The sequence below is a fragment of the Triticum aestivum genome, chromosome 1D (genome assembly GCF_018294505.1).
Source record: "Triticum aestivum cultivar Chinese Spring chromosome 1D, IWGSC CS RefSeq v2.1, whole genome shotgun sequence".
Taxonomy (NCBI): Eukaryota; Viridiplantae; Streptophyta; class Magnoliopsida; order Poales; family Poaceae; genus Triticum; species Triticum aestivum.
Genome location: NC_057796.1, coordinates 473,353,283 through 473,377,134, shown reverse-complemented (window position 1 = coordinate 473,377,134; position 23,852 = coordinate 473,353,283). Strand labels below are relative to the sequence as shown.

Genomic DNA, 23,852 nt, shown 5'->3' with positions numbered 1-23,852 from the left:
GGGGAGGGGACGCGAGGGCCGAGGGGGACATGCCGATCAATCAGAACATCGTGCGGCGTTGGTGGCTAGGCGACGACGGTAGCTACTGCGTGCTGCTTTCCTTTGCCTGGAAAAGAAAGTAGAAAATAATACAGTTCGTGGGATATATATGCATGGATTGACTAGTTGGCAGAGAGACAGCAAGCCGGCCAGCTGTGGAGTGGGTAGTTTACTTGCTTCTAGCCGTTAACGCTCGCGCGGCGGATGTTTTGATTCTTGTCACCTGCTTTGGTATGCACATCTAGCTAATTGAAAGTTATACTGCCACTTAGTTTACAATCCATCGCCAATGACTACACATGTGGACCACCCCTCACACAACTAGCTCCAAAAGCAAACGTCCTTGTTGCTAGACTAATAATTCCATTTCAATGGTAATGAACATACCGCTCCGGTACTAAACGTTTTGAATCAACTAAGTATATATCGCAGACAGTGCATGCGAGTGTGTCATAGTAGTGTGTTCACTTATCATGCATTCTGTGTTTTTTTCTTAGGACAGTTAAACTGTATTTCATCGTCGTAAGACTTTTGCCTTAACAAGTCAAAATACGTCATATTCTTATTACGGTCGTTGGAGTGGTAACTTACTCGATCGTAGCTAGGCTCGTGGCACCAGTGGAACCATCGAGAGAGTCGGAGATGGAACGGACTTGTACGAAGAACAGTCGCTGGACGCAGTTGTCGTACTACGTTGTACACTTGTACTGACGAGGCTTAACACTGGGGCAACGTGCCATCCATGGAGCCATGCCTGCTACCATGGAGGTGACGTGCTGTACTGCTATGTTTCTTCTTCTTCTTTGATATCCAAAAAATGTTTCTTCTTCTTCTGTACGTTTCTTCTTTAGTTTTTCGTACTTGTTTTTTTTAAGCTGAAGTCGACAGGAGTTTTTTCCTTCGTGAAACTTCCTAGATACATCCATTTTCATCCATTTTGATGACAAGTATTTCCGGACGGAGGGAGTACAATAGAAGGTCAAATCTGTTTTTGAGGAAGTTTCAGATTTTTTTGACTTTTTTTTTCGTAACTACTCCCTCCGTAAAGAAATATAAGAGTGTTTAGATCACTACTTTAGTGATCTAAATGCTCGTATATTTCTTTGCAGATGGAGCGCTAGTTATTTTCCACATTGGGTTCATATACACCGAGAGCCAAGGGGCATTTTTCATGCATTTTAAATTAGACCAAACAAATATGGGTTATATGTGGCAGCAATTATATCAATGAATTTGTATTTGAAAGAAGTTTTGAATGTTGTAATATTTAAGTCGCGAAAATATATTGTATATTAAGCTAAACTTATAGTCAAATTTGGGAGTATATACTGTAACTTTGCCTTTCCTTGATACTTTGAGATGAGTGCCCGTTTGGGTCATCGAAAAGTGCGCAGAGTATAAAACTGTGTCCTGGACTGGGATGGAGTGGACACTTTTGTGCGTGCAGAAAAGAAGAGAACGGCGCCTCCACCATGCATGCTGCACTTTTGCGCTGCCCCCCTCTGCAATCGCGGACATTGTTTATTCACGAGGAATTATATGTTCTCAGACAGGAAAGCAACAATTATGTTATATACTCTCCCCTGATTTGCATGATTAGCGGGCACGAGCCGCCAATTTGCTTCCATGGGTGCTCCCCTAATCCAATCTCCAAGGGCCTGCACCTCAATTATCCCTAGTACGTACCTCTGTGTCTCCGTGCTGGCAGGGACTTCACATGCGATGGTAGGTTTCTTTTCGCAATCTGGATGTACATGCAAAAGGCAGGTCATTCGAAAAAAACATATCCAAAAAGCAGACAAGAGAACAAATTCGGTTTTTGACGAGTTTGTTAAAGCCAGTAAAGCGCGATCAACATTTATACCGTCCAAAAAGAGAAAACGATCCTAGACCCTCCACCCACAACTATCTAGTATGATCGATGTATCTCCAGCTGCATGCATCCGAGCATAAAAACTTGGCCAAAACCGAGTGCGCGATATGATGTTTTCGGCTGGCCGGGGCAGGCATATATTCTTCCACAGCTAGGAAAAAGAAAGCTAATTTCCGGCGTGGCAGCTGCGGTTTCCTTCTCAGTCTCAGCTGGTAGTGTTGTCACCTAACCCAGGAATCTCCCATCAATTTCCTCCGGTTGTTGATCATATGTACAGGAGTACTACACTACAGTAGGTGCTACACCTGTTGTCAGCCTAGCTAGCATTGGAACAACTGTGAACTGTCTAATTTACTCTGCTAATGGAGGAAGCACGGCTGCATCGTGCCCATGCTTATTTTAGCACGTACCTTAGCAAGACCAGAGAACATGCCGATCACAATCACAATTAATAAATACGTCGTGCGCCGTTCGTAGCTAGGCTCCTGCGTCCTGCTTTGCTTTGCTAAACAAAGGACAAAATATTACACTTTTTTTTTTGAACAAGCAAAGGCACCAAGAGGTGCCTAATTTCATTCAGCTCAAAGAGATAGTACAAGAGAGTTACATAGATCTGCAGATGATAAGAGGGGAGGATAAGCAGAAACTATGAGAATGAGCTGAAGAAAAGATCCTATAAGGCAAAGTGGAAGGACCACAATGCGATGACCAACATGATCAGGAGAAGCAGGATTACATACTGCAGCCGAAACATGGCAGCAGGCCTGAAGGGGAAAAGAAATTTAAAACAACCAAGCACTGCAGCCGCTACATACTCCAAAGACTGTCCATCTTGACATAAGAAGCTTGCAGGCGCCGAAAAGAGCAGTTACAGCAAGCCAGACCTGTAAGAGAGAAACTTCCTTCAGCATCCCGGAGATGCGCACAACCTGCAAAACAAAGGAGAAATACTTTGCATCTCCAACAGTCCAAGTCCAGCATAGTTCTAAGGGCCCTGTAGATGAAAATCCGAAAAAACAAACATGACAGGAAAAGAAGCTAATAGTGAGGAGACCAAATACTAATAGCAGTGCACAGTATGTAATTTAACATCTGGAATTTGAAATTTTGATAGGAGAGGCACAACATGGCAAGATCTAGGAGAATGGGTTCGAGCAAAGCAACAAACTTGAGTATTACCAGTGGATCTAAAAACCTGTTGAGCAAGATTATGTGCAATACCATTAATCTCTCTAGAAATATCAAACACCTTCGGATGCAAGGAAGCAGTTTGCTTGAGAAAAATGGCCAGATCCTTTCTAATGTTCCAAGGAATAGAGGAGTCCAAGGTGTTTCTCAGAGCAGCATACTTGGCAAGAGAAAGACAATCAGTCAAAAAAGTTGGATGAACAACATTAAGCTGAGAGGCTATATAAGCAGCAGAAGAAAGAGCAATGGCTTCAGCTTGCAAAGGAGTGGAAGTAGATGTTGCCGAGGCCTGAACCTGAACATTGATTTCTCCTTGAGCAAATGGAATTGAGATGTAAATTCCAACACCTGTGGCAACTTCACCTGGTGGAAGACCAGGGACTTTCTTTGTTCTGAAAGCTGCATCAGAAAAAAAAATTCGCTCCGGACAATTAACAAATCAGACTTGAGCGTGGTACCTTGCAAAGGAAGCTGATTGTTAGCAAGATGATGTTGAATCTGATGTTGCTTATTAGAAAGACTTGAAAGAACATCATCAGAGTCCAAATTCAAAGCAACCGCTGCAATGTTAACTTGATAAGGAAGAGCTTCCTTTCGATCAAAAGAAAATCATTGCGAGCTTTCCAAAGGCACCACAGAAAATTAAGAATATTTGGAATAGAACCATGTGGATGCCTCATTTGAATGAGGGATGTAAGCACCGAATGCATCGTAGAATGCCCTTGAAGCAAAACATCCGCTTTAAGAAACCAAGGAGAGGAGAACCAGGCTGCACGAGCAAAGTGGCAAAGAAAAAAGAGATGAAACTCATCCTCTTGCTGACCACATCGACAACACATCTGAGAAATGTGAATTGAGAAACGACCAGCGCGCAATCCCGTAGGCAAAGCATTTCTTAGAAGTCTCCAGGCAAAAGTTTGCACCCTAGGGAGAATGTTTTTTTGTTTCCAAAACAATTTAAGAAGATCTTTTAATACCGAAGGAACAACACTAGGGGCATGTCTAGGATTAGAATGGATTTCTTGCAAACACAGTTTGTAAGCAGATTTGGACGAACAAATGCCATTAGGAGTAAGATCCCAACAAAGCAAATCTGGAACATCATCAACAACAATATCAGTTTGAACAATAGCAGAAGCCATGGGTTGTTGGAAAAGCGAGAAAATAAGAGTATGATTCCAAATCTTTTGTCCTGGAAGCCAAAGATCTTTAACCAAAGCAGGATACAGAAAACCAGCTTGTTGTGGTATAAGGTGATCATGGATTGAACTCCAATTAGTACACCAAGGCATGCTCCAAATGGAAATGTTACCTTGCGTAATTTGATAAAAAGAATGAGTTCTAAGCTTGGGTAACATTACACTTCGATTACACTTCGAATATTACAGAGATGCACTAGTTGGCACTTGGCAGCACACAGGCAACAAAACCAGCTTGGATAGTTTACTTGCTTCCAGCCGTGAACGCTTTAATTGAAACTTATACTCCTACTCCCTGCGTTCTTAAATATAAGTTTTTTTTAAAGATTTTTATATAAACTACATATAAATATATATAGACGAATATATATAGACAAGTATGCTTTAATTGATTTAACGCTAGTCTATTAAAATCTCTAAAAAGACTTATATTTAAAAACTGAGGACAGTTTACAATGTGTCGATGTCAATGTACCGCCAACGACTAACACATGTGGAGCACCACTGGCACAACTGGCTCCAAAAACAATCATACTTCTAGCTTAGGACATCTGTAGCCGATCTCTTATATCTTACTAACAATTTAAAAAAAATCAAACATGTCGCTCCGATACTTACTATAAAACTTTTCCACCTATGTACCCGCAAAAGAAAACTACAAGCTATTCGACTTAATATAAGTTTTCTAGACTTAAAAACGACTTACGTTAACTCACAGAGGGAGTAGTATATATCACACACAGTGCATGTGTCAGTGTGTGATATTAGTATGTTTACTTCCGTTGCTTTTTGTGTTTTTCTTTAAAACATAATAAACCTTATTTCATCGTCGTTATCAAAAAAATGGGCTTAGGACATCTCCAAAGCTGACCCTTAAACAGTTCGCAACCGTTTGGACCACGCGGTTCGAACGTGTTGTGCCATCAAATGCGGTTCTGCATCGGTCCGCAGGGCCTGGACGCACTTTCTCCCGTAAATCGGATACAAACGTGGGGGCTTTGTGGGCATTCAGACATCACCCATGCTCGTTTCTGACCACCCTGGCCCACCCATACCCCCTCCTTTCTCGCCCGTGCTCCCCCCCCCCCCCCCCCCCCGCCGCTAGCTTCCCGCATTTATGTCGCTGTAGAGTGGCCGCTCCACATTGAAGCCGGCCCAGAGCGGACACGGCCTCTCACTGGCTCCGTCATTGAAGCGGCGCGCCAGACCAGGACACTCCGCTGCACGTTCGGATAAACACGCCTCCTAGCCGCATTCAAACGTCTCCATTTAATACGCGCGTGTGCGAGAAACCTACTCCGACCACACGTCGATCCATTCACGAGCGGGTCGGCATTGACCACAACATCGGGCAAGCTCCTCCCTTCAATCGGCTATTTTAAGGAGGTTAGACGCCGGGCAAGAATCGCATCACTCTGCCGCTCCCCATCTCCTCCTTCACCCATTTTCTCCACCCATTTAATGGCATCCGACGAGCAAGAAGAGTAGTTCTCCGACATAAAAGCCGGCTGGGTGGCCCACCGAGCCCGCCGGATACGAGCCAGGCAGCTCGCTGCTCCACCTTCCTCGCCTAACCCGACGGAGCAAGTTGTCGCTCCAAGCCGGCGCGTTGTTCAACTACTCGCCGCTCGAAGCCAGCTCGTGCAGGAGTGGCGAGTTCCTCCAGGTAAGCGCACGGGGGAGCACGGTGGAACAGGCATTGGGGCTACCATTGACGAAGCCGACAGCCATGCCATCCGCCGTCAACGGTGCTGGCACCGCGCCTGGTCAGTGGAGAAAGACATGGAGCTTTACGAGTCAGTGGCCAGCGCGTCCGCGCCCGCCGCCACCGCCAACATTAAAGGAAAGTAAAACACAGGAGGTCGCCGCCGCTTGGGTCCAGGAAGGCCACCGCCGGCCGTCACCGGCATGCACAACTGGTGACTTGGCCGATTCAGCACAGACCATTGTCGACCCTCGCCTCGGCTTCACGGAAGCGGAGTAGGCACCCTTCCCCTTCAGCTGAAGCGTCCACCTTCCCCTCCGACTAAAGCACCCCCTTTGCCATTCCGATGAGCGGCGCAACCGGACCTAGGGAAGATACTGGGGGAGAATATACCTCTGGGGCTCTCAACAGCCCAATGAGCACGGGGAAGACAAAGGGATCCACCGCGGCCGGCCATGGACTAGTGTAGTGTATCCATGTCGTGAGAATGGAGCTCCGCGCCACTATGCGTGCACATAGTTTTATCTTTTTAGTTAAAATATGTCCAAAATGTAAATGTTTTCGTTTGGTCCGTATGAAATCCACTGTGCTTGCATGTATTTCCTTTGATGGTTCAAAGAGTAGTTGAAATGTATGCGGGCATCGTTGGATGGTGACGCCCTGTATCTATGGGTGTGTTTGGTTTGTGCCCAAGGTTGCCCCACCAAAGTATTGGCTAGCCAAAATTTTGCTTAAGGTTTTGGTTGCCCATGATTTGGCCAACATTGACAAAAAAATGAACTAGAATTGGCTAGAGTTCATTAGCATGTCAAAAAATTGTCAATCATCCAAATAAAGACCAATCTTTGGGTCGTGATTAAAATTTTGGTAAGATGCACTTTGGTCACAATCCAAACACACCCTATATCCACGGACGGATTCCCCTTGTCCACGGATGTGAGGAAGTTTACGGTCGCCGATGAAGATGCCCTTAATAACCGGTTAAAATACGTGATATTCTTACAACCGTTGGAGCGGTAATTAACCCGATCGTGGCAATGCTCGCAGTACCACTGGAACAATCGAGAGAGTCGCAGAAGGAACGGACACTTACCAAGAACAGCCGCTGGACGCTGCTGTCGTACTAGGTTGTACTAATGGCGGGGCTAGACTGACTGGGGAACGTGCCGATCCATGGACGCCGTCGCCGTGCCTGCCACCAGCGAGGTGAGGTGCTGTACAGCTACGATCGATGCTTCTTCCTCTTCTCTACGTACGTTTCTTCTTCTTTTTCTTCGTCCTTATTGGTACAGCCAGCCTCTAGTCGCGGCGAGAGCGAAATGACACGCAGAGTAAGTGCATGGACGACGTGAGGAAAGACAAGTAGGAATCGGCATTCGGGGTCCGGGCTGGTCGTGACATGTCTGCGTCACAGCTTTCGTATCTTTTTGTTTCAGTTGCCAAAATAATATTCATTCACATGTCACACCAGGCAACGAACTATTTGAAGATACATTGAAAATGCTGCTAAAAAATTTGCTCCCCAACACTAAAATTGAGCATATAATCTTCATCCACTTAATTGGAAGATTGCTCCTCGTCCTCATGACTACAATCTTCTACTCGATTGGAAGATCATCCACTTAATTGAGGACATCGCTCGTCGGGACTAACTAGAAGATTTCTCCTCAAGACTACAAACTAAGTAATGACACGATTGGCTTTCAAGTCTATATGCACCTGATATAAATTTTTTAATAATTGAAAAATAATTAAAAATGAGGATTTTTTCTAACAAACTTGACCTTCTATTGTACTCATATAAAAAATTTCGCAAGGATTAACTTTCACGGTACTCCGAGTGAAAAAAAAAATCAGCGATACATAAGAATTACTATTCATAATTTCTGTCCTTGATTTGTTTTTTAGCTGAAGTCAACGGGAGTTTTTCCTTCGCGAAACTTTTTAATGAGTACAATAGAAGGTCAAATTTGTTTTCAAAAAAGTTTAAGATTTTTTTGACTTTTTGTAACTACTAGTTAGTTTCCATATCAGGTACATATACACCGAGAGGCAAGGTGAATTTTTCATGCATTTTGAATTAGACCAAACAAATATGGGATATATGTGGCAGCAATTGTATCAATGAATTCTTATTTCAAAGAAGTTTTGAATGTTGTAATATTTAAGTCATAATATATATTTTATATATGAATCTAATTTATGGTAAAAAAAATTGGGAGTATATATCTTTTCCTTCACTTGACACTTTGAGATGCATGCCTGTCAGGCTCATCGGAAAGTGTTTTTTTTTTAGAAAAGGAGGAGGATTCCGGCCTCTGCATCTGGGCGATGCATACGGCCACTTTATTAATTATTCTCACAAGACCTCACAGAGTCATACAATAATAAGACTAAAGCCACCGTCTAAGCAACAACTGTCGCTACGCCCATCCAATTGATGAAGGCGCACTGATAACCTGGGCCTAATACCAAACAGACATCGCAGCCAGACCTAACATCTAAGACCTGAGGTCCCAACCAGGACGCCTGCCGGGTATGGGCACCCACCAGTCCGGCGTGCTCCTCAATCAGGACGCCTGCCGGGTATGAAGCCGCCGCAGCCACTTGCCACCAATCCATCTTCAGAGATGTACTGCTACATCAACCTTGCCCGATCTAGCTGCCGCCGACGCCACCACGACACCAGACAGCGTCGGTCTCCTGCGTGTGTCCATCACCACACATCTGACGCCAAGCCTCCGCTTGTCCATGCCGCCAAGAGCCGCCGCCATGAATATGTAGAAAGAAACACCGCTCCACCGAAGAAGCCATCCGCTGATCCCTCGAGCCCGAGTGCATCTCCAAGAATGCCGCCCCCAAGGGGGTAACAACACATGAATGCCGTCGTCATCCGATCAACTGATCTAGGGTTTCCCCCGGAGGTATTGGGTGGGTTTGGGATTTGTACCTCGATGATGCCTTCATGAAGGAAACGATGATAAGGGCATCATCATCACCGGCTTCGGCCAACGACCGAAGACCAAGTTTTCACTCGGATCCGTCCCAAGAAATCCACCCGACAACCTGTGCACTGTCTCGACCGCCTTCAAAGCCCCAGATCTAGCCGCCTAGATCCGGCGACCAACCGCAACAGGAGTGCCACCGTAGGAGCCTGGCACACCGGCCACTGCCTGAATGCGCCAGCACTGGAGCCTGGGAGGAGGACTCCCACCCCACCTCGCCAAACCGCAAGAGCCGCCGAGATGGAATCCCGCACGCTCATCACCGTCTCTGATCGGAACTAATCCGTGGCAAAATCACGAGATCGCCGACGCAGATCCGCCTTGGATATGGACTGCACCACGCCATGCCGCCGCGGGAAGCCCGAGCTTCACCCGCCGCCGCCGTCCACGGCGCCCTCTTCACGCCGCCGGCTCATCGAAAAGTGCGCAGAGTATAAACTGTGTCCTGGACTGGAATGGAGTGGACACTGTGTGCGTGCAGAAAAGAAGAGAACGGCGCCTCCATTCCACCATGCATGCTGCACTTTTGCACTGCCCCCGTCTGCAATCGCGGCCATTGTTTATTCACGAGGATAGGAATTTTATGTTCTCCGACAGGAAGCAGCAATTCGGTTATATACTACACTCTCCCCTGATTTGCATGATTAGCGGGCACGAGCCGCCAATTTGCTCCACGTGTGCTCCCCTAATCCAATCCAAGGGCCTGCGCCTCAATTATCCCTCGTACGTACCTCTGTGTCTCGTGCTGGCAGGGATTTTCACATGCCATGCTAGGTTTCTTTGCGCAATCAGGATGTACGTACATGGCTGTATATGCAGTTAACCTAGCTAACCCAAAAGGCAGACAAGAGAACAAATTCGACCATTGACGAGTTTGTTAAAGCCAGTAAAGCGCGATCAACATTTATACCGTCCAAAAAGAGAAAAAGATCCGTGACCATCCACCCACGTCTATGATCGATGTATCTAAGCAGAGATACTAGGTGGATTTGTCCAGCTGCATGCGTCCGAGCATGAAAACTTGGCCAAAACCGGGTGCGCGATATGATGTTTTCGGCTGGCCGGGGCAGGCATATATTCTTCCACAGCTAGGAAAAAGAAAGCTAATTTCCGCGTGTGAGCTTCGCTTTCCTTCTCAGTCTCAGCTGGTGTTGTCAGCTAACCCAGGAATCTCCCATCAATTTCCTCCGGTTGTTGATCATATGTACAGTAGTACTAAACTACAGTAGGTGCTACACCTGTTGTCAGCCTAGCTAGCATTGGAACAACTGTGAACTGTCTAATTTACGCTGCATCGTCATGCCCATGCTTCTTTTGGTACGTGCCTCGGCAAGACAAGAGAACATGCCGATCACAGTCAGAATTAATAAGTACGTGGTGCGCCGTTCCTAGGTACTAGGCTCCTGCGTCCTGCTTTTGCTTTGCTAGCGGTCCTGGAAAACAAAGGACAAAAATTTACAGTTCCAAGGATATCCGATCTATAGATTAGATGCACTAAGTTGGGGTAGAGACACAAGCCACCTGTGGAGTGGATAGTTTACTTGCTTCTATAGCCGTTAACGCGCGGCTATATGTTTTGGTTCTTGTCGTCTGCTTTGGTAGAAAGTTATACTAGTGGTAGTTTACAATGTGTCGATGTCAATGTGGTGCACCACTCTCACAACTAGCACAAAAAACAAACGTCCTTCTAGACAGGCAGTTTCAAAACGTTCCGGAACAACCATATAATACTCCCTCCGTCCGGAAATACTCATCGGAGGAATGGATGTATCTAGATGTACTTTAGTTCTAGATACATTCATCTTTATGCATTTCTCCGACAAGTATTTCCGGACGGAGGGAGTACATCGTAGAATCAAATACTCCCTTTGTATCCCCGCAAAAAGAAAAAACTCCCCTTTAAACAAATGTAAATGTAAACAAAAGTCTTAAATTTGTTTACAAAGGAAGTAGTGCATATCGTAGGCACCGGGAGTGTCTTTACACCGGTGTGTGCACATCTCAACAATGTTACACTTATTTGTCCTTTGTTAAGAAACATAGTATAGTTGCAGACACTCATAACAAACGCACACTCACCCTTATGAATGCAAAAATTGGTTGGAAAAGGGGGTGGGGGAGGGGCTCACGCCGAAATTCAGTGGATTAGTATACACTAGTAGGGTTACGCGCTTTTTGCTGTTCCATTGTTGTTATTGGGTTTTCATAAAATTACTCCCTCTATTTCAGAATATTAGGTGCATTGGTTTCTTGAAAAGTTTTAAGTTTGATCAAATCTGTAGAGAAATATATTAATATCCATAATATCAAATCGGTGTCATTAAATTCATCATGAAACGAGTTTTCATATTTTATTTATTTAATTTTATGGATGTCAATTTTTTTGGCTCTCAACTTGGTAAAGCTAAAGTCATTTGTCTTTTCAAAAAAACTAATACACCTGAAAGATCGTGGATGTCGCCTAGAGGGGGGGGGGGGTGTGAATAGGCGCTTTAAAATAATTACGGTTTAGGCTTGAACAAATGCGGAATAAACCTAGCGGTTAATTTGACAAGCACAAAACCTACAACAACTAGGCTCACCTATGTGCACCAACAACTTATACTAAGCAAGATAAACAACTAAGTGATAGCAAGTTATATGACAAGAAACAATATGGCTATCACAAAGTAAAGTGCATAAGTAAAGGGTTCGGGTAAGAGATAACCGAGGCACGCGGAGACGACGATGTATCCCGAAGTTCACACCCTTGCGGATGCTAATCTCCGTTTGGAGCGGTGTGGAGGCACAATGCTCCCCAAGAAGCCACTAGGGCCACCGTAATCTCCTCACGCCCTCGCACAATGCAAGATGCCGTGATTCCACTAAGGGACCCTTGAGGGCGGTCACCGAACCCGTACAAATGGCAACCCTTGGGGGCGGGCACCGAACCCGTACACTTTGGCAACCCTTGGGGGCGGTCACCGGTACCCGTCAAATTGCTCGGGGCGATCTCCACAACCTAATTGGAGACCCCGACGCTTGCCCGGAGCTTTACACCACAATGATTGAGCTCCGAACACCACCAACCGTCTAGGGCGCCCAAGCACCCAAGAGGAACAAGCTCAAGGGCACCAAGCACTGAAGAGTAATAAGCTTCTCAACTTGTAACTTCCACGTATCACCGTGGAGAACTCAAACCGATGCACCAAATGCAATGGCAAGGGCACACGGAGTGCCCAAGTCCTTCTCTCTCAAATCCCAACGAAGCAACTAATGCTAGGGAGGAAAATGAGAGGAAGAACAAGAAGGAGAACACCAAGAACTCCAAGATCTAGATCCAATGGGTTCCCCTCACATAGAGGAGAAAGTGATTGGTGGAAATGTGGATCTAGATCTCCTCTCTCTTTTCCCTCAAAAACTAGCAAGAATCCATGGAGGGATTGAGAGTTAGCAAGCTTGAAGAAGGTCAACAATGGGGGAAGAACACAAGCTCAAAAGATGAGGTAGAATGGGGAAGAAGACCCCCTTATATAGTGGGGGGAACAATCCAACCGTTACCCCCCACACCAGCCCCGCAGAGAGCGGTACTACCGCTTGGCCAACGGTACTACCGCTCCCCCTCGCGGTACTGCCGCTAGGCCTAGAGCGGTACTACCGCGGTGGTCAGGGCGGTACTACCGCATACGAGCGGTACTACGGCCCCACAGCCGCGGCTAGTACCGTAAAACCCGACACGAAAAAGACCCCTCGAATCAAGGCGGTACTAGCACGAGACCGCAACGGTACTTCGGCTGGGGGCTACCAGCGGTACTACCGCTCTGGAGCGGTACTACCGCTCTAGAGCGGTACTACCGCTTGTAGCACCCAAGCGGTACTACCGCTCCGGCCCGCGGTACTACCGCTAGGAAACCAAAACTGCCATAACTTCTGCATATGAGCTCCGAATTGAGCAAACTCAAGCTTGTTGGAGGTATGCCAACAAATAGAGGAGTGAAACCTTCAACCGAGAAGAACCGGCATAACCTCCAACATCGAAAACATCATAGAAGATGCGAGTGAACTCCATTTTCGATGAACTCGAGCTTGTCATCAAGATGACCATAAGCTCCAAAACTTACAAAGAGAAGAACCAAATAAGAACCAATAAAGATGATGCAAGGATGCAATGGTTTGAGCTCTCTATGAACGATACGATCAAGCTACTCATCGAGAGCCCCCCTTGATAGTACGGCAATCGATCCTATAACCCGGTCTCCCAACTACCATCATGAGACCGGTAAAATAGAAAACCTATCAAGAGCAAACCTTTGCCTTGCACATGGTCCACTTGAGCTAGATGATGACGATCTTGACTCCCTCAAGTTGGACCACCTTTCTTGGTTGCGTTGGCTCGATGAAGACTAGTTGATTGCTCCCCCATGCTCCACTATGGGTGAGCCACTCTTCCGCACATCTTCACAAGACCATTGTCACCACAATGGACGGCAAGCTTCAAGCATTTGATCTCTTCATGATGCTTCACTTGAACTTGCACACCGCAACATCTTCACAAGTCCATTGTCACCACAATGGACGGCAAGCTTCAAGCATTTGATCTCTTCATGATGCTTCACTTGAACTTGCACACCGCAACATCTTCACAAGTCCATTGTCACAACAATGGACGGCAAGCTTCAAGCATTTGATCTCTTCATGATGCTTCACTTGAACTTGCACACCGCAACCTAACCCCACAAAGAACTCTCACGAAGATCATGGGTTAGTACACAAAGCGTAATTGACAATGCTTACCACACCATGGATCGCTTGATCCCTCTCGGTACATCTTCTACGCTTTGTGAGTTGATCAAGTTGATTCACTCTTGACTTAGTCTTGATCAACCATGAATCTTTTCAACTCTCTTCATTTGGATGATGTCTTGAAGATATACATGAATGATCACACAATCTTCTTCTCCTTGACATGCTTGCAATAAGCTCAACTCTCACATGACCAATCTTTGGATAATTCCTTAATAACACCTTGGTCACCACATAAACTCCTTGAGACCAACACATGAACTTCAAGAAATGCCGATGGACAAATCCTTCAAATATAACTCAAGGCAACCATTAGTCCATAGAGATTGTCATCAATTACCAAAACCAAACATGGGGCACCGCATGTTCTTTCAACACCTTATATTATGGAACCGAGGGAGTATTTGGTTTGACGGTTGGAAGATGATGGAGTGCTTTTTTTTAATTTATAATGTGATGCTCTCATGGGCCTTTGGCGGTGTGTTTCTGGGTTATCTGCTAATCAACCCATACTTATGTGGGGAATCTTTTTACGTCGATGGTTGCATGCATTATATTGGTGCTACAGTATCACATGTTTGTGCTTCTTTTTTCTAGGTGGCGAGACGGTGCGTGGGATTGATATGCTTTGTTAGGCCATTGCCGTGGACTAATTTGCAAAATTGTTGACTTGGTAAAATATGTACCAAATCCAAAGTTGAATAATTCAATCAAATGGGAGAGCTCCAAAATTAGAGAGCATAATTAATTAAAAAAGAAGGAGAGAGCTTCTTAAGAAATTGTTGACCTAGTCAAAATTGAGTGACTCAATTCTAAATTGGAGACCTCAACCGGTCAAAATCGGGTGACCAAATTCCAATTGGATACCTCAATTGAATGTGGGCTCTTTAAAGCTAGAGAGCACAGATGATAGATAGATAAGACCTCAGTTAATTGTGTGGCCTTAAAAATTATGGACCATAGTGCAACTAGGGAGCATAGTGAATTAAGAGATTTTAACAAGGGAGCACCTGAAGAAATTATTGACCTGGTGAAAATCAAGTGACCCCAATTGCAAATTGAAGATCTCAATTTATTGTGAGGCTTTAAAAATTAGGGAGCATATTGTATTTATAGATGAGTAGTGAAGGATTTCGTCCGTACATTTGTGCTCATGATCCTAATATAACCCCATAGGCTCAACATTTTGGTGCACATCTACATTGTCTTCGATGTTTCAAAAATGGTGTTAATTGTATATTTCTTGTGATTAGAAAGATTAATGCCTTATAAGGATTGAAATATGTTTTCACCAAAAAAAGGATCAAAATTTGTGATATTTTTCACGGCTGATTGAGTGGTAATTTACCAGCTTTTTTTTTTTGAGGGGATGCTAATTTACCAGCTAGGCTCGTACGTAGCACCAGAACCATCGGGAGAGCCGCAGAATGAACGGACACGTACGAAGAACAGTCCCTGGACGCAGCTGTCGTCCTGCGTCGTACTAATGGCGAGGCTTAACGCTGGAGCAACGTGCCGATCCATGGACGCCGGCCGTGCCTGCCAACCAGCGGGGTGATGAGGTGCTGCACAGCTACGTTTCTTCATCTTCTTTTTCCGTCCATAGCACGACTACGCTAGCTAGCTCACCAGTCGTGGCGACAGCGAAATGACACGAAGAGTGGGTACACGGACGACGTGAGGAAAAAGAGAGAGATCGCGATCGGTATCCGGGGTCAAGGGCTGGCCATCACATGTCTGCGTGACAGCCCTCGTGTCTTTTGTTTCAGCCGCCGAAATAAATATTCACATGTCACACAAGGCAACGCACTATTTTGAAGATACGGTGAAAATCGACTTTGACTTGAAGATGCAGATTGCTCCCCAAGGCTTTACCTCTACTTTAATTAGAAGATTGCTTCTCAAGACTACGATCCACTCGTTCCACATGCCGCCGATGGTATCTTCAATAACATTCCTCAGTTGCGCTTTCGGCATCTCCGTGTGGTTGGGTCTCTTCATCCGGTCGTCACTCTTCTTCTTCGGACCGATAATCCGTGCTTCGAATCATCAACGCTGGCGCCACCCAACAACATTTGATGACTTGTTGTCAATGTTGGCCCCGTCTATGCAAACCAGGTGCAAAATGGAGCTAAGCCCACGTCGCGCCATCGGGGCGTGCGGGTAAGAGAAGCCGTTCATCTCTAGTGGACATGCCCGTAATTTTTAATTTTACTGGTAGTGATTTCATAGGTCTCAGCCTTTTTTAATAGTGCTATTTTCTTCGAACTTTTTTTTGACAGGAATTTTCCTTCAAACTTTACACTACATCAGTGATAATTAACATGGATCACCTTTTCTGAAAAGAGAAAAACCTCACTGCGGAAAGAGTAAAAAAAAAAAACCGGCGTCGGCATCGCGTGATGCACCGCTCGAAAACGACCTGCGCGCGCGTGTTATCGTTGCCCTGTCTTCCTTGTACACGACGCCAAGTCAAGCCGGGGAATAAAACCGGGCCGGGCGCGTCCCGCGAAAAGGACCCGCCTTTGCCTTTGCTCGCCCCATAAATCACGCCGCCCGGCGAAGACCCACCCAAAAGACTTCCCAAGCACAGCCGCCGAGATGGCCATCGCCGAGACGGCAGCGGCGGTGGCGACGACGACGACGACGTCCGACACAGCGCCCATGTCCCCGGCCTCTGCGAAGGCCGGGGCGGCGATCGGTCCGGCGACGGGCGCGACGCGGCGCGGGTGGCTGCGCCGGCTCGTGCCGCGGGAGTACCTGCCCCGTAGCCGCCGGTGGAAGACCCGCGGCGCTGGCGGCCCCGGTGCTGCTGAGGCCGCGAATGGGGGCGGCGCGGCGGGGCCGTCTTCGTACCGGAGGCTGGCGTCGTCGCTGTCGCGGTCGTTCCGGTGGAAGCGGATGCCGGCGCTCCCGTCCCTCAGCCTGCGCGCCGGCTCGGCGTCGGCGGCGCTGGACGAGGTGGCCTTCCGCGTCATGTACGTGGTCGAGGCCGTCGTGCTCGGCCTCGCGCTCTCCTGCTTCTTCCTTTGCTGCGGCTGCCACATCTAGCCTGCCGCCAGCCATGTATTCTCTGTTACTGTTTGTTAGTTGCTCTCGGTTCTTTGGTTAGTAATTTTTTCGTTTTCATCGATCGTCTACTTACTCTGCTGTAAATTTTCCACCGTGAGGAAAATCCATGGAAAAATTCCCAATCTGCTCAAGATGATTTCCGTCGTTTGGGGATGAACGGATGATGGATGGTGTGATGCAATTTTAGTTTTTGGAGCCGGGAGTTGTTTATTACAAGGTCTGTCGCTGTCTCGTGCAAATGCTTGCACGACGACGACAAAAAAATCTAGCTTTGGTTAGTTGGGGATTGGGAGTGAAGGAGGACTGCAAGAAGAGGTCATGGCCATGGAGGAGGCGACAGCGACGGCGTTTGGCTTCCCGGCGGAGGTGCGGCCGGGGGCCACGCGGGTGGGGTGGGTCGGCATCGGCGTCATGGGCGGCGCCATGGCCGCGCGCCTCCTCGCCGCCGGGTACGCGGTGACGGCCTACGCGCGCACGCCGGCCAAGGCGGGGGGCCTGGTCGCCGCCGGAGCGCGCCTCGCGGACTCGCCGGCCTCCGTGGCCGCGGCCTCCGACGTGGTCTTCACCATGGTCGGCAACCCCGGCGACGTCCGCGCCGTCGTCCTGGACGCAGCCTCGGGCGCCCTCGCGGGGCTCCGCCCCGGCGGCGTGCTCGTGGACTGCACCAGCTCCTCCCCCTCCCTCGCGCGCGAGGTCGCCGCGGCCGCGCGCGCCGCCGGCTGCCACGCCGTGGACTGCCCCGTCTCCGGCGGCGACGTCGGCGCGCGCGACGGCACGCTCGCCCTCCTCGCCGGCGGGGACGAGGCCGTGGTGGCGTGGCTCGCCCCGCTCTTCGCCCACCTCGGCAGGCCGACCTACATGGGCCCGCCCGGCAGCGGCCAGAGCAGCAAGATCGCGAACCAGATCGCGGTGGCGGGCGCGGTGGTCGGCCTCGGCGAGTCCCTGGCCTTCGCCGGCGCCGCCGGGCTGGACGAGCGGCTGTTCCTCGGCGCGGTGTCCAAGGGCGCCGCGGGGTCGCGCGTGATGGACATCTTCGGCGAGCGCGCGCTGAGCCGCGACTTCACGTCCGGGGGCGCCGTGCGGTACATCATCAAGGACCTCGGCATGGCGCTGGAGGTCGGCGACGGCCAGGAGGAGGATGAGGTCAACGTGCTGCCAGGGTCGGCGCTGTACCGGCAGATGTTCTCGGCCATGGCGGCGAACGGCGACGGCGAGCTGTGCCTGCAGGGACTGATCACCGTCGTCGAGCGCCTGAACGGCATCCGCAAGTGAGGCAGGGCAGGTGTTCGTCAAAATGCGGTAGCGGGATATGTATCTCATGGTCATGTATTATTAGATTTCCTGGTCAAAATTCAATCTCTATGTCATATTTTTAACCAACGATTTGTGGATGCTATCATCGATCATACTGTTATCATGCTTTACTCGCTGATTTGTGGATGCTATTCTTGTTTATTGTTGATGTTCACACCAGTAATTCAGTTCTTTTTACCAAGTGAGGTACTCTGATGAATTACCAACCCAAGATACAGATTCATATCTGCCTTTTTACATTTGCATCTCCAAAAGAAAACCAAGGAAGTAGCAGTGAGCAAAAATTGAGACGATGCTGCACATGGCATCTTCTATTCAGATGATGGGATGTGATACTAATCTGACAGCCAAGGAGCAATTTGCAAACCTTGTAAAATTCCAAGGGCCTTTCGCCCAACCAACCATGTGAGATTTCCAGGTGTCTGTCAGGTATTTGCACCGTGCAAGATAGCATATCTACACCGGAGCCTTTCCCTGTGCAGTGCACTGCTTCAGTCTCCTTATCTCTTTCACTCCCACAAACCTTCAGCAGCAAGAATGGCAGCGCCGGGCTCGCTAGGACTTCTCCAGGCGCCGTCCTTCGCCGCGGCCAAGTGCCGTCCGGTGACGGCCACGAGCCGGGGAGCGGCACGAGCCGTGTTCGCCGTCCGCGCCTCGGCAGCTTCTGCGGCCACCAAGGACGCAGTTCTCAGGCCCTTCCGTGAGAACAGGGCTCTCAAGGTCTCACTCTCTCCATCTTGAGACCTTCCGTGCAGTAATAAATTTCCATTGCTTTGATGTGCTCTGATGATAGATGTAGTAGTGTGTTATATCTGTCACTAGTTCTGATAGATGTAGTAGTGTGTTCCCTTCAGACTGGATGGATAGTGCAAGTCTAGAAGTCATCTCTGGGTTGAAGCGTGGAGCAATAAAAATTTCATTGCTTTGGTACGATGGAATGTTGCTGCTGGGCTCTGACGATAGTGATTGGCCTTTTGCACCTGCAGATCATTTCGGGGCTTCAGAACTTCGACAGGTCCAATGTTGCGTCTGTCGTCACGGCTGCGGATAAGGTGTGGATGCTGTTTGGTGCATTCATTTTCCATGCTCTGTTTTCTTACACTTTAGCTCTTTCAGAGGGATGAAATGTTAACCTATGAACTTTATCTGGGATTGAATAACATAATGGTGTTGGGTTTGCTGGTGATGTGCTCTGGAGTTGATAATATTGCCAGCTTAGGTCACTGCTGAGCTTGTCAATCCAGAAGTCTGCAAGTAGAAGGCAGGGTTAGATTAGTACCTAAGCTTCGTCGTTTATCTGGTCAGAAGAATCAGAACCAGCACATAGTATCCTTCACATAGTAGTACATCAATTGTGAATTCTGTTTTGGAGAAGTCATTGTCAATGCAGGTTAATTAGCTGCAGCGACAAAGTATCCTCTTCAAACTCAGTCCACGTCAAAGGAAATCAGTATCCAGGAAGCAACTGTTTTTATTAGTGTTAGGAAGCAACTGTTGTTATCATCCCACTCTGATACTCTTTTCCAACTAATAGCTTTTCTAATAAGTAAGTAAAACTTTATATGGAACTTTTAAGAAAAACTTATCATAACAAGCAGAATTCAGTACAAGTGCCTCTATTTTGTATCCAAATGTATTCAGGAGGCCAACGCCATGATTTACCTTGCTTTGGATATAAAAATGATCCACTTATCCAAACATAACAGTTATCCCACGAGGCTATTATCTTAATGATCTTGTTGCTGTCCTGCATATATCACAGAAATACTTAAAAGGATAACTCATTATCACAAGCTTGTCATCTTGTTTAATGATTGCAGGGAGGTGCTACCCATGTTGATATAGCATGTGACCAGGACTTGGTAAAGCTTGCGCTGGAGCTTACTAACCTTCCGGTGAGCTAACCAATCGCAGAGTTATAAGAAACAGTCAACTGTAGTTCCTTTACCCAAATGTGGAGTTGAGTCTGCTAAGTGCATTATGGGAATTGCATATTTGCAGATATGTGTATCGTCTGTTGACCCTTCATCATTCCAATCTGCGGTAGAAGCTGGTGCGCAAATGGTCAGTCTCTAACTTTGAGTGGCACCTGGGCAACGTGGTTCAACTGTATTTTTTTTTTACTCTGCTAGCCACTGGCCTTCACAAACTTTTCTCGTGCAGATTGAGATTGGAAACTATGATTCCTTTTACGATGCAGGCATCGAATTCTCTTCTGAGCAAGTAATTTTTATCAAATATTCTATTGTTTCATCTGTTTAGTGAGACAGACCATCATTTCTATGTGGAATTAAATACACGTTTGATCAATTTCAGATACTGAACTTGACAAGGGAGACAAGGAAGATACTTCCAGACATCACATTGTCAGTAACAGTTCCTCACACTCTGAGCCTCCCAGATCAGGTATATCATCCTCTGTCATTTATTCAGTTATAAGATTTCTTTAAATGACAGTTAACAAGTGCTCTAATACGGAACCCCTCTGTGCAAAATTACAGATGAGACTTGCAGAGCTACTTGAAGAGGAAGGTGCCGATATCATCCAGACTGAAGGTGGGAAGTGTTCTAATCCGACAAAGCCTGGGGTGCTTGGCCTAATTGAAAAGGTAGCTCAAAAAATGCTAAATACTCCCTCGGTTCCATAATTCTTGCCATTGGTTCAAATTTGAACTAAAACCACGACAAGATTATGGAATGGAGTGAGTAGAACACATTTTATCAAGCGTTGTTATTTTCTTGTTGCACAAATTCATAACTAGTGTTCAACGAACTGTAGGCAACACCAACATTGGCAGCCGCATACTCCATCTCCAGAGCCGTCAGCATACCGGTGATGTGCGCGTCGGGGCTAAGTTCAGTTACTGCACCAATGGCAGTAACCGCAGGAGCTGCCGGCGTGGTATGTATCCTGTAACTCAAACTTCTGCGTAATGATGAGAAAGCCATAAGACCATGTGAACTCTGTGGCTGAAAATAAACCAACACTGATCCAGAACATCCAAGCTGCCATGACTTTTTGTGCTGTCTACTGATCCAGAAATCCGATTTTTTTTTTGCCTGTCTGCTGGAACATGTGAGTTTTTTATTCACAAGAGCTGATCTTCTCCTCCCCACTGGCTGCAGGGAGTTGGCTCTGCGATTAACAAGCTCAACGACGTCGTCGCGATGATCGCCGAGGTGAGGAGCATCGCAGAGGCTCTGGGGACGACGGCTTCGAGGAATGTGTCCGAGGACCTGAGAAGAGTTCACAATTAGTATTACTATTCTAGGTCGACACGGCTTTTCTCTGGACAAACTCGAGAAGTCAGTAAGGAATCAGGAGATGTAGTTCCAGCAGTTTAGCATTTCTCCTGTCTGCTAGCCTTTGTGCAGATCTAGAGAAGATTGCCTGAAAGAGCTAAGATAACTAAATCGGTTTACGCCTTCCTCTTTATTTATTTTGCATATTATATCTATAGAATTGGAAGATATTCTTGCTGGTGATATGACCTGAGCCTTTGAAGACAGTGATAAAGCTACTTTGAATATCGAGCTAGCAGGGGTCCTATCATCACAAGTTCGGTTTGTTCTTATCGATCCATTTCATCACCAATAGCATGCCAAGCGTCCAACTGATGTCTATCATTTGCCTCTAGGACATAAAAGATAAAACAAAGGTTGCCTTCACATGGTCGTTAGCCAAGTTTGCACATTCATCAAATATTACAGTTGCTGATACATGCGCTCTTCCTCCATTGTTCATAGTTTCAATCACCTCCATGAAATCTGCCTAGAAGCAAACTCAGTTGCAATTTAGCCTAAGGGTTAAATAAATTCCGTGCAAAAAGAGCATAAGTTTCTACTATATCAACATCGTATACCTGATCAAGAAATTTACTCGACGCTCCATTGAAATTGCATCTCGAATCTTTGGTTATCATTCCCACGCCCCCTACATGGTATCCGCATCAAAGGATACATCAACGAGACCTTCACTTTGTCAGCAGGTGGTGACATCCAACCATGGTGCTTCACTGTTGATTTTTCTTTTGTGAAACTACCGATCTATTAATCATCAATCATGGCAGTACAAAGGATATAAAAAATAATGAAAATTACATTTAAAGCCGTAGATTACCTAGCGCTGCCGTCATCGCCCCTTCCTCATCGGAGCCGGGCAAAACTTGTTGAAATAGACAGCCGGGAAGTTGTCGTGCTAGGTCCTCTTGCCGCCGACGAATACAAGCGTAGATCAGAAGGATCCAACATATAGACACATCAACATAGACAAACTAAGACTAAATTTTCTGTTGATTTGTTAGTATAAGCTTTTTCATAGTTTGCTACTAGAGCGGCAATGGCCAATGCAGTTCTTGTCAATGTTTTAACCAAATTTGCTTCTACATTTGGGGTTGATATTTAATGCTCCATGACCAGATGTTCGACTCAGCTTCCACCCATGATGATGCTCCCACTCGGTATAATATGCTGATCGAGAGAGACTTTTTGTGTGGTCTTTCGCAATTGGCCAAAAAAGATCTTAAATCAACTCCTCACCCCATTTACTAGATTGTGGGTTGATCAAATCATTAACACGAGTGATGTTAATGATCGATTGTTCATCTTGTAGCACCGTTGGGTTTCTAATTATGGCTATGTGCATCATCTAATGCAGAGGCCCTCCTTTTCAAGAAAAACGATGGGTACCCACAATTTTAGTTTTTAAGCCATCTTGTACTCTACATATGCTCCGCTTTTTGAAAGTCTGAACTCTCACCATGGTACTCTGCCGAGTGAAGGAAGAGTCCTTCAGATGAGGTGCAAAAGATCCTCATTTGGATAATAGCTTGCTTTTAACACTCTGACACAAAGTGAGTCAGGATATGAAATCAATCTACATGCTTCGTTTTCCTAACATCGCAAGATTGAAGTAGTGTATATCTCTAAATTTCATTGCACCCTTCTTCTTTGGTACACACATCTTCATCCAAGCAAACCAATGCATTCTCTTTTGATTTTCCTTGTCACCCCAACAAAAATGTGACATCAAATCAATAATTCCCTTGCATATATTTTTGGGGATTTTGAAGATCAACACCACATATGAAGGGATGGTTTGTGCCACCGCATTGAGAAGCACCTCTTTTCCACTTAAATACAACCTTTTTCTTTACATCCATTGATTCTTTTGCAAACTCTCTCCACTAATTGAAAGAGTCAAACCTTTCAGCCCCATTTGACCTAATGTAGCGCAATAATCATCAAGGATTGTACAGGGAGATGTTGCATTTTGCACATGCGCTTTCATTAGGATAAGAGAATCATCAGCAAAATAGCAAATTGGAAATTTGAGGGCCTCTCGGGATACCTTGACACAATAGTGTTTTCTTGTATCTCCAGCATGAGTGAACGAACTTGCTAAACCTCCAGCAAAAAGAATAAAAAAGGTAGGGAGATTATGGGTCTCTTGTCATAGTTCCCTACTAGGTTTGATGGTCTGCATCTCTTGCGAATTAACTTTGAGTTGGTACTCAACTGTGGTAACACACGAGATTATCATCTTCACCCATTATGCCGCAAAACCTAGTCTCGGCATGATTTTCTCCAAAAAAGGAAACCATTTGCATGGTCATCAACTTTATGCATATCCAAGATAACGACACATAACTCATTCTTTCCATCTATTTACTTCT

General features: G+C 46.5%; 3 protein-coding genes across 3 annotated transcripts; all 3 read left to right on the top strand.

The window, feature by feature from the left end:
- Positions 1 to 16,292: 16,292 nt before the first annotated feature.
- LOC123183136 (uncharacterized) lies at positions 16,293 to 16,994 on the top strand. The gene has a single exon (XM_044595874.1). The coding sequence runs from the start codon at positions 16,393 to 16,395 to the stop codon at positions 16,840 to 16,842; it is 450 nt and encodes a 149-aa protein (XP_044451809.1). The 5' UTR covers positions 16,293 to 16,392; the 3' UTR covers positions 16,843 to 16,994.
- A 187-nt stretch (positions 16,995 to 17,181) lies between these two features.
- Positions 17,182 to 18,287, top strand: LOC123183134 (probable 3-hydroxyisobutyrate dehydrogenase-like 3, mitochondrial). The gene has a single exon (XM_044595872.1). It carries the CDS (start codon positions 17,182 to 17,184, stop codon positions 18,133 to 18,135), a length of 954 nt encoding a protein of 317 aa, XP_044451807.1. The 3' UTR covers positions 18,136 to 18,287.
- Positions 18,288 to 18,628: 341 nt separating this feature from the next.
- LOC123183135 (uncharacterized protein ycf23) lies at positions 18,629 to 21,707 on the top strand. The gene is made up of 9 exons (XM_044595873.1): positions 18,629 to 18,897; positions 19,164 to 19,229; positions 19,998 to 20,072; positions 20,179 to 20,241; positions 20,341 to 20,400; positions 20,494 to 20,583; positions 20,679 to 20,786; positions 20,957 to 21,079; positions 21,304 to 21,707. Exons 1-9 carry the CDS (start codon positions 18,715 to 18,717, stop codon positions 21,433 to 21,435), a joined length of 900 nt encoding a protein of 299 aa, XP_044451808.1. The 5' UTR covers positions 18,629 to 18,714; the 3' UTR covers positions 21,436 to 21,707.
- Positions 21,708 to 23,852: the final 2,145 nt, after the last annotated feature.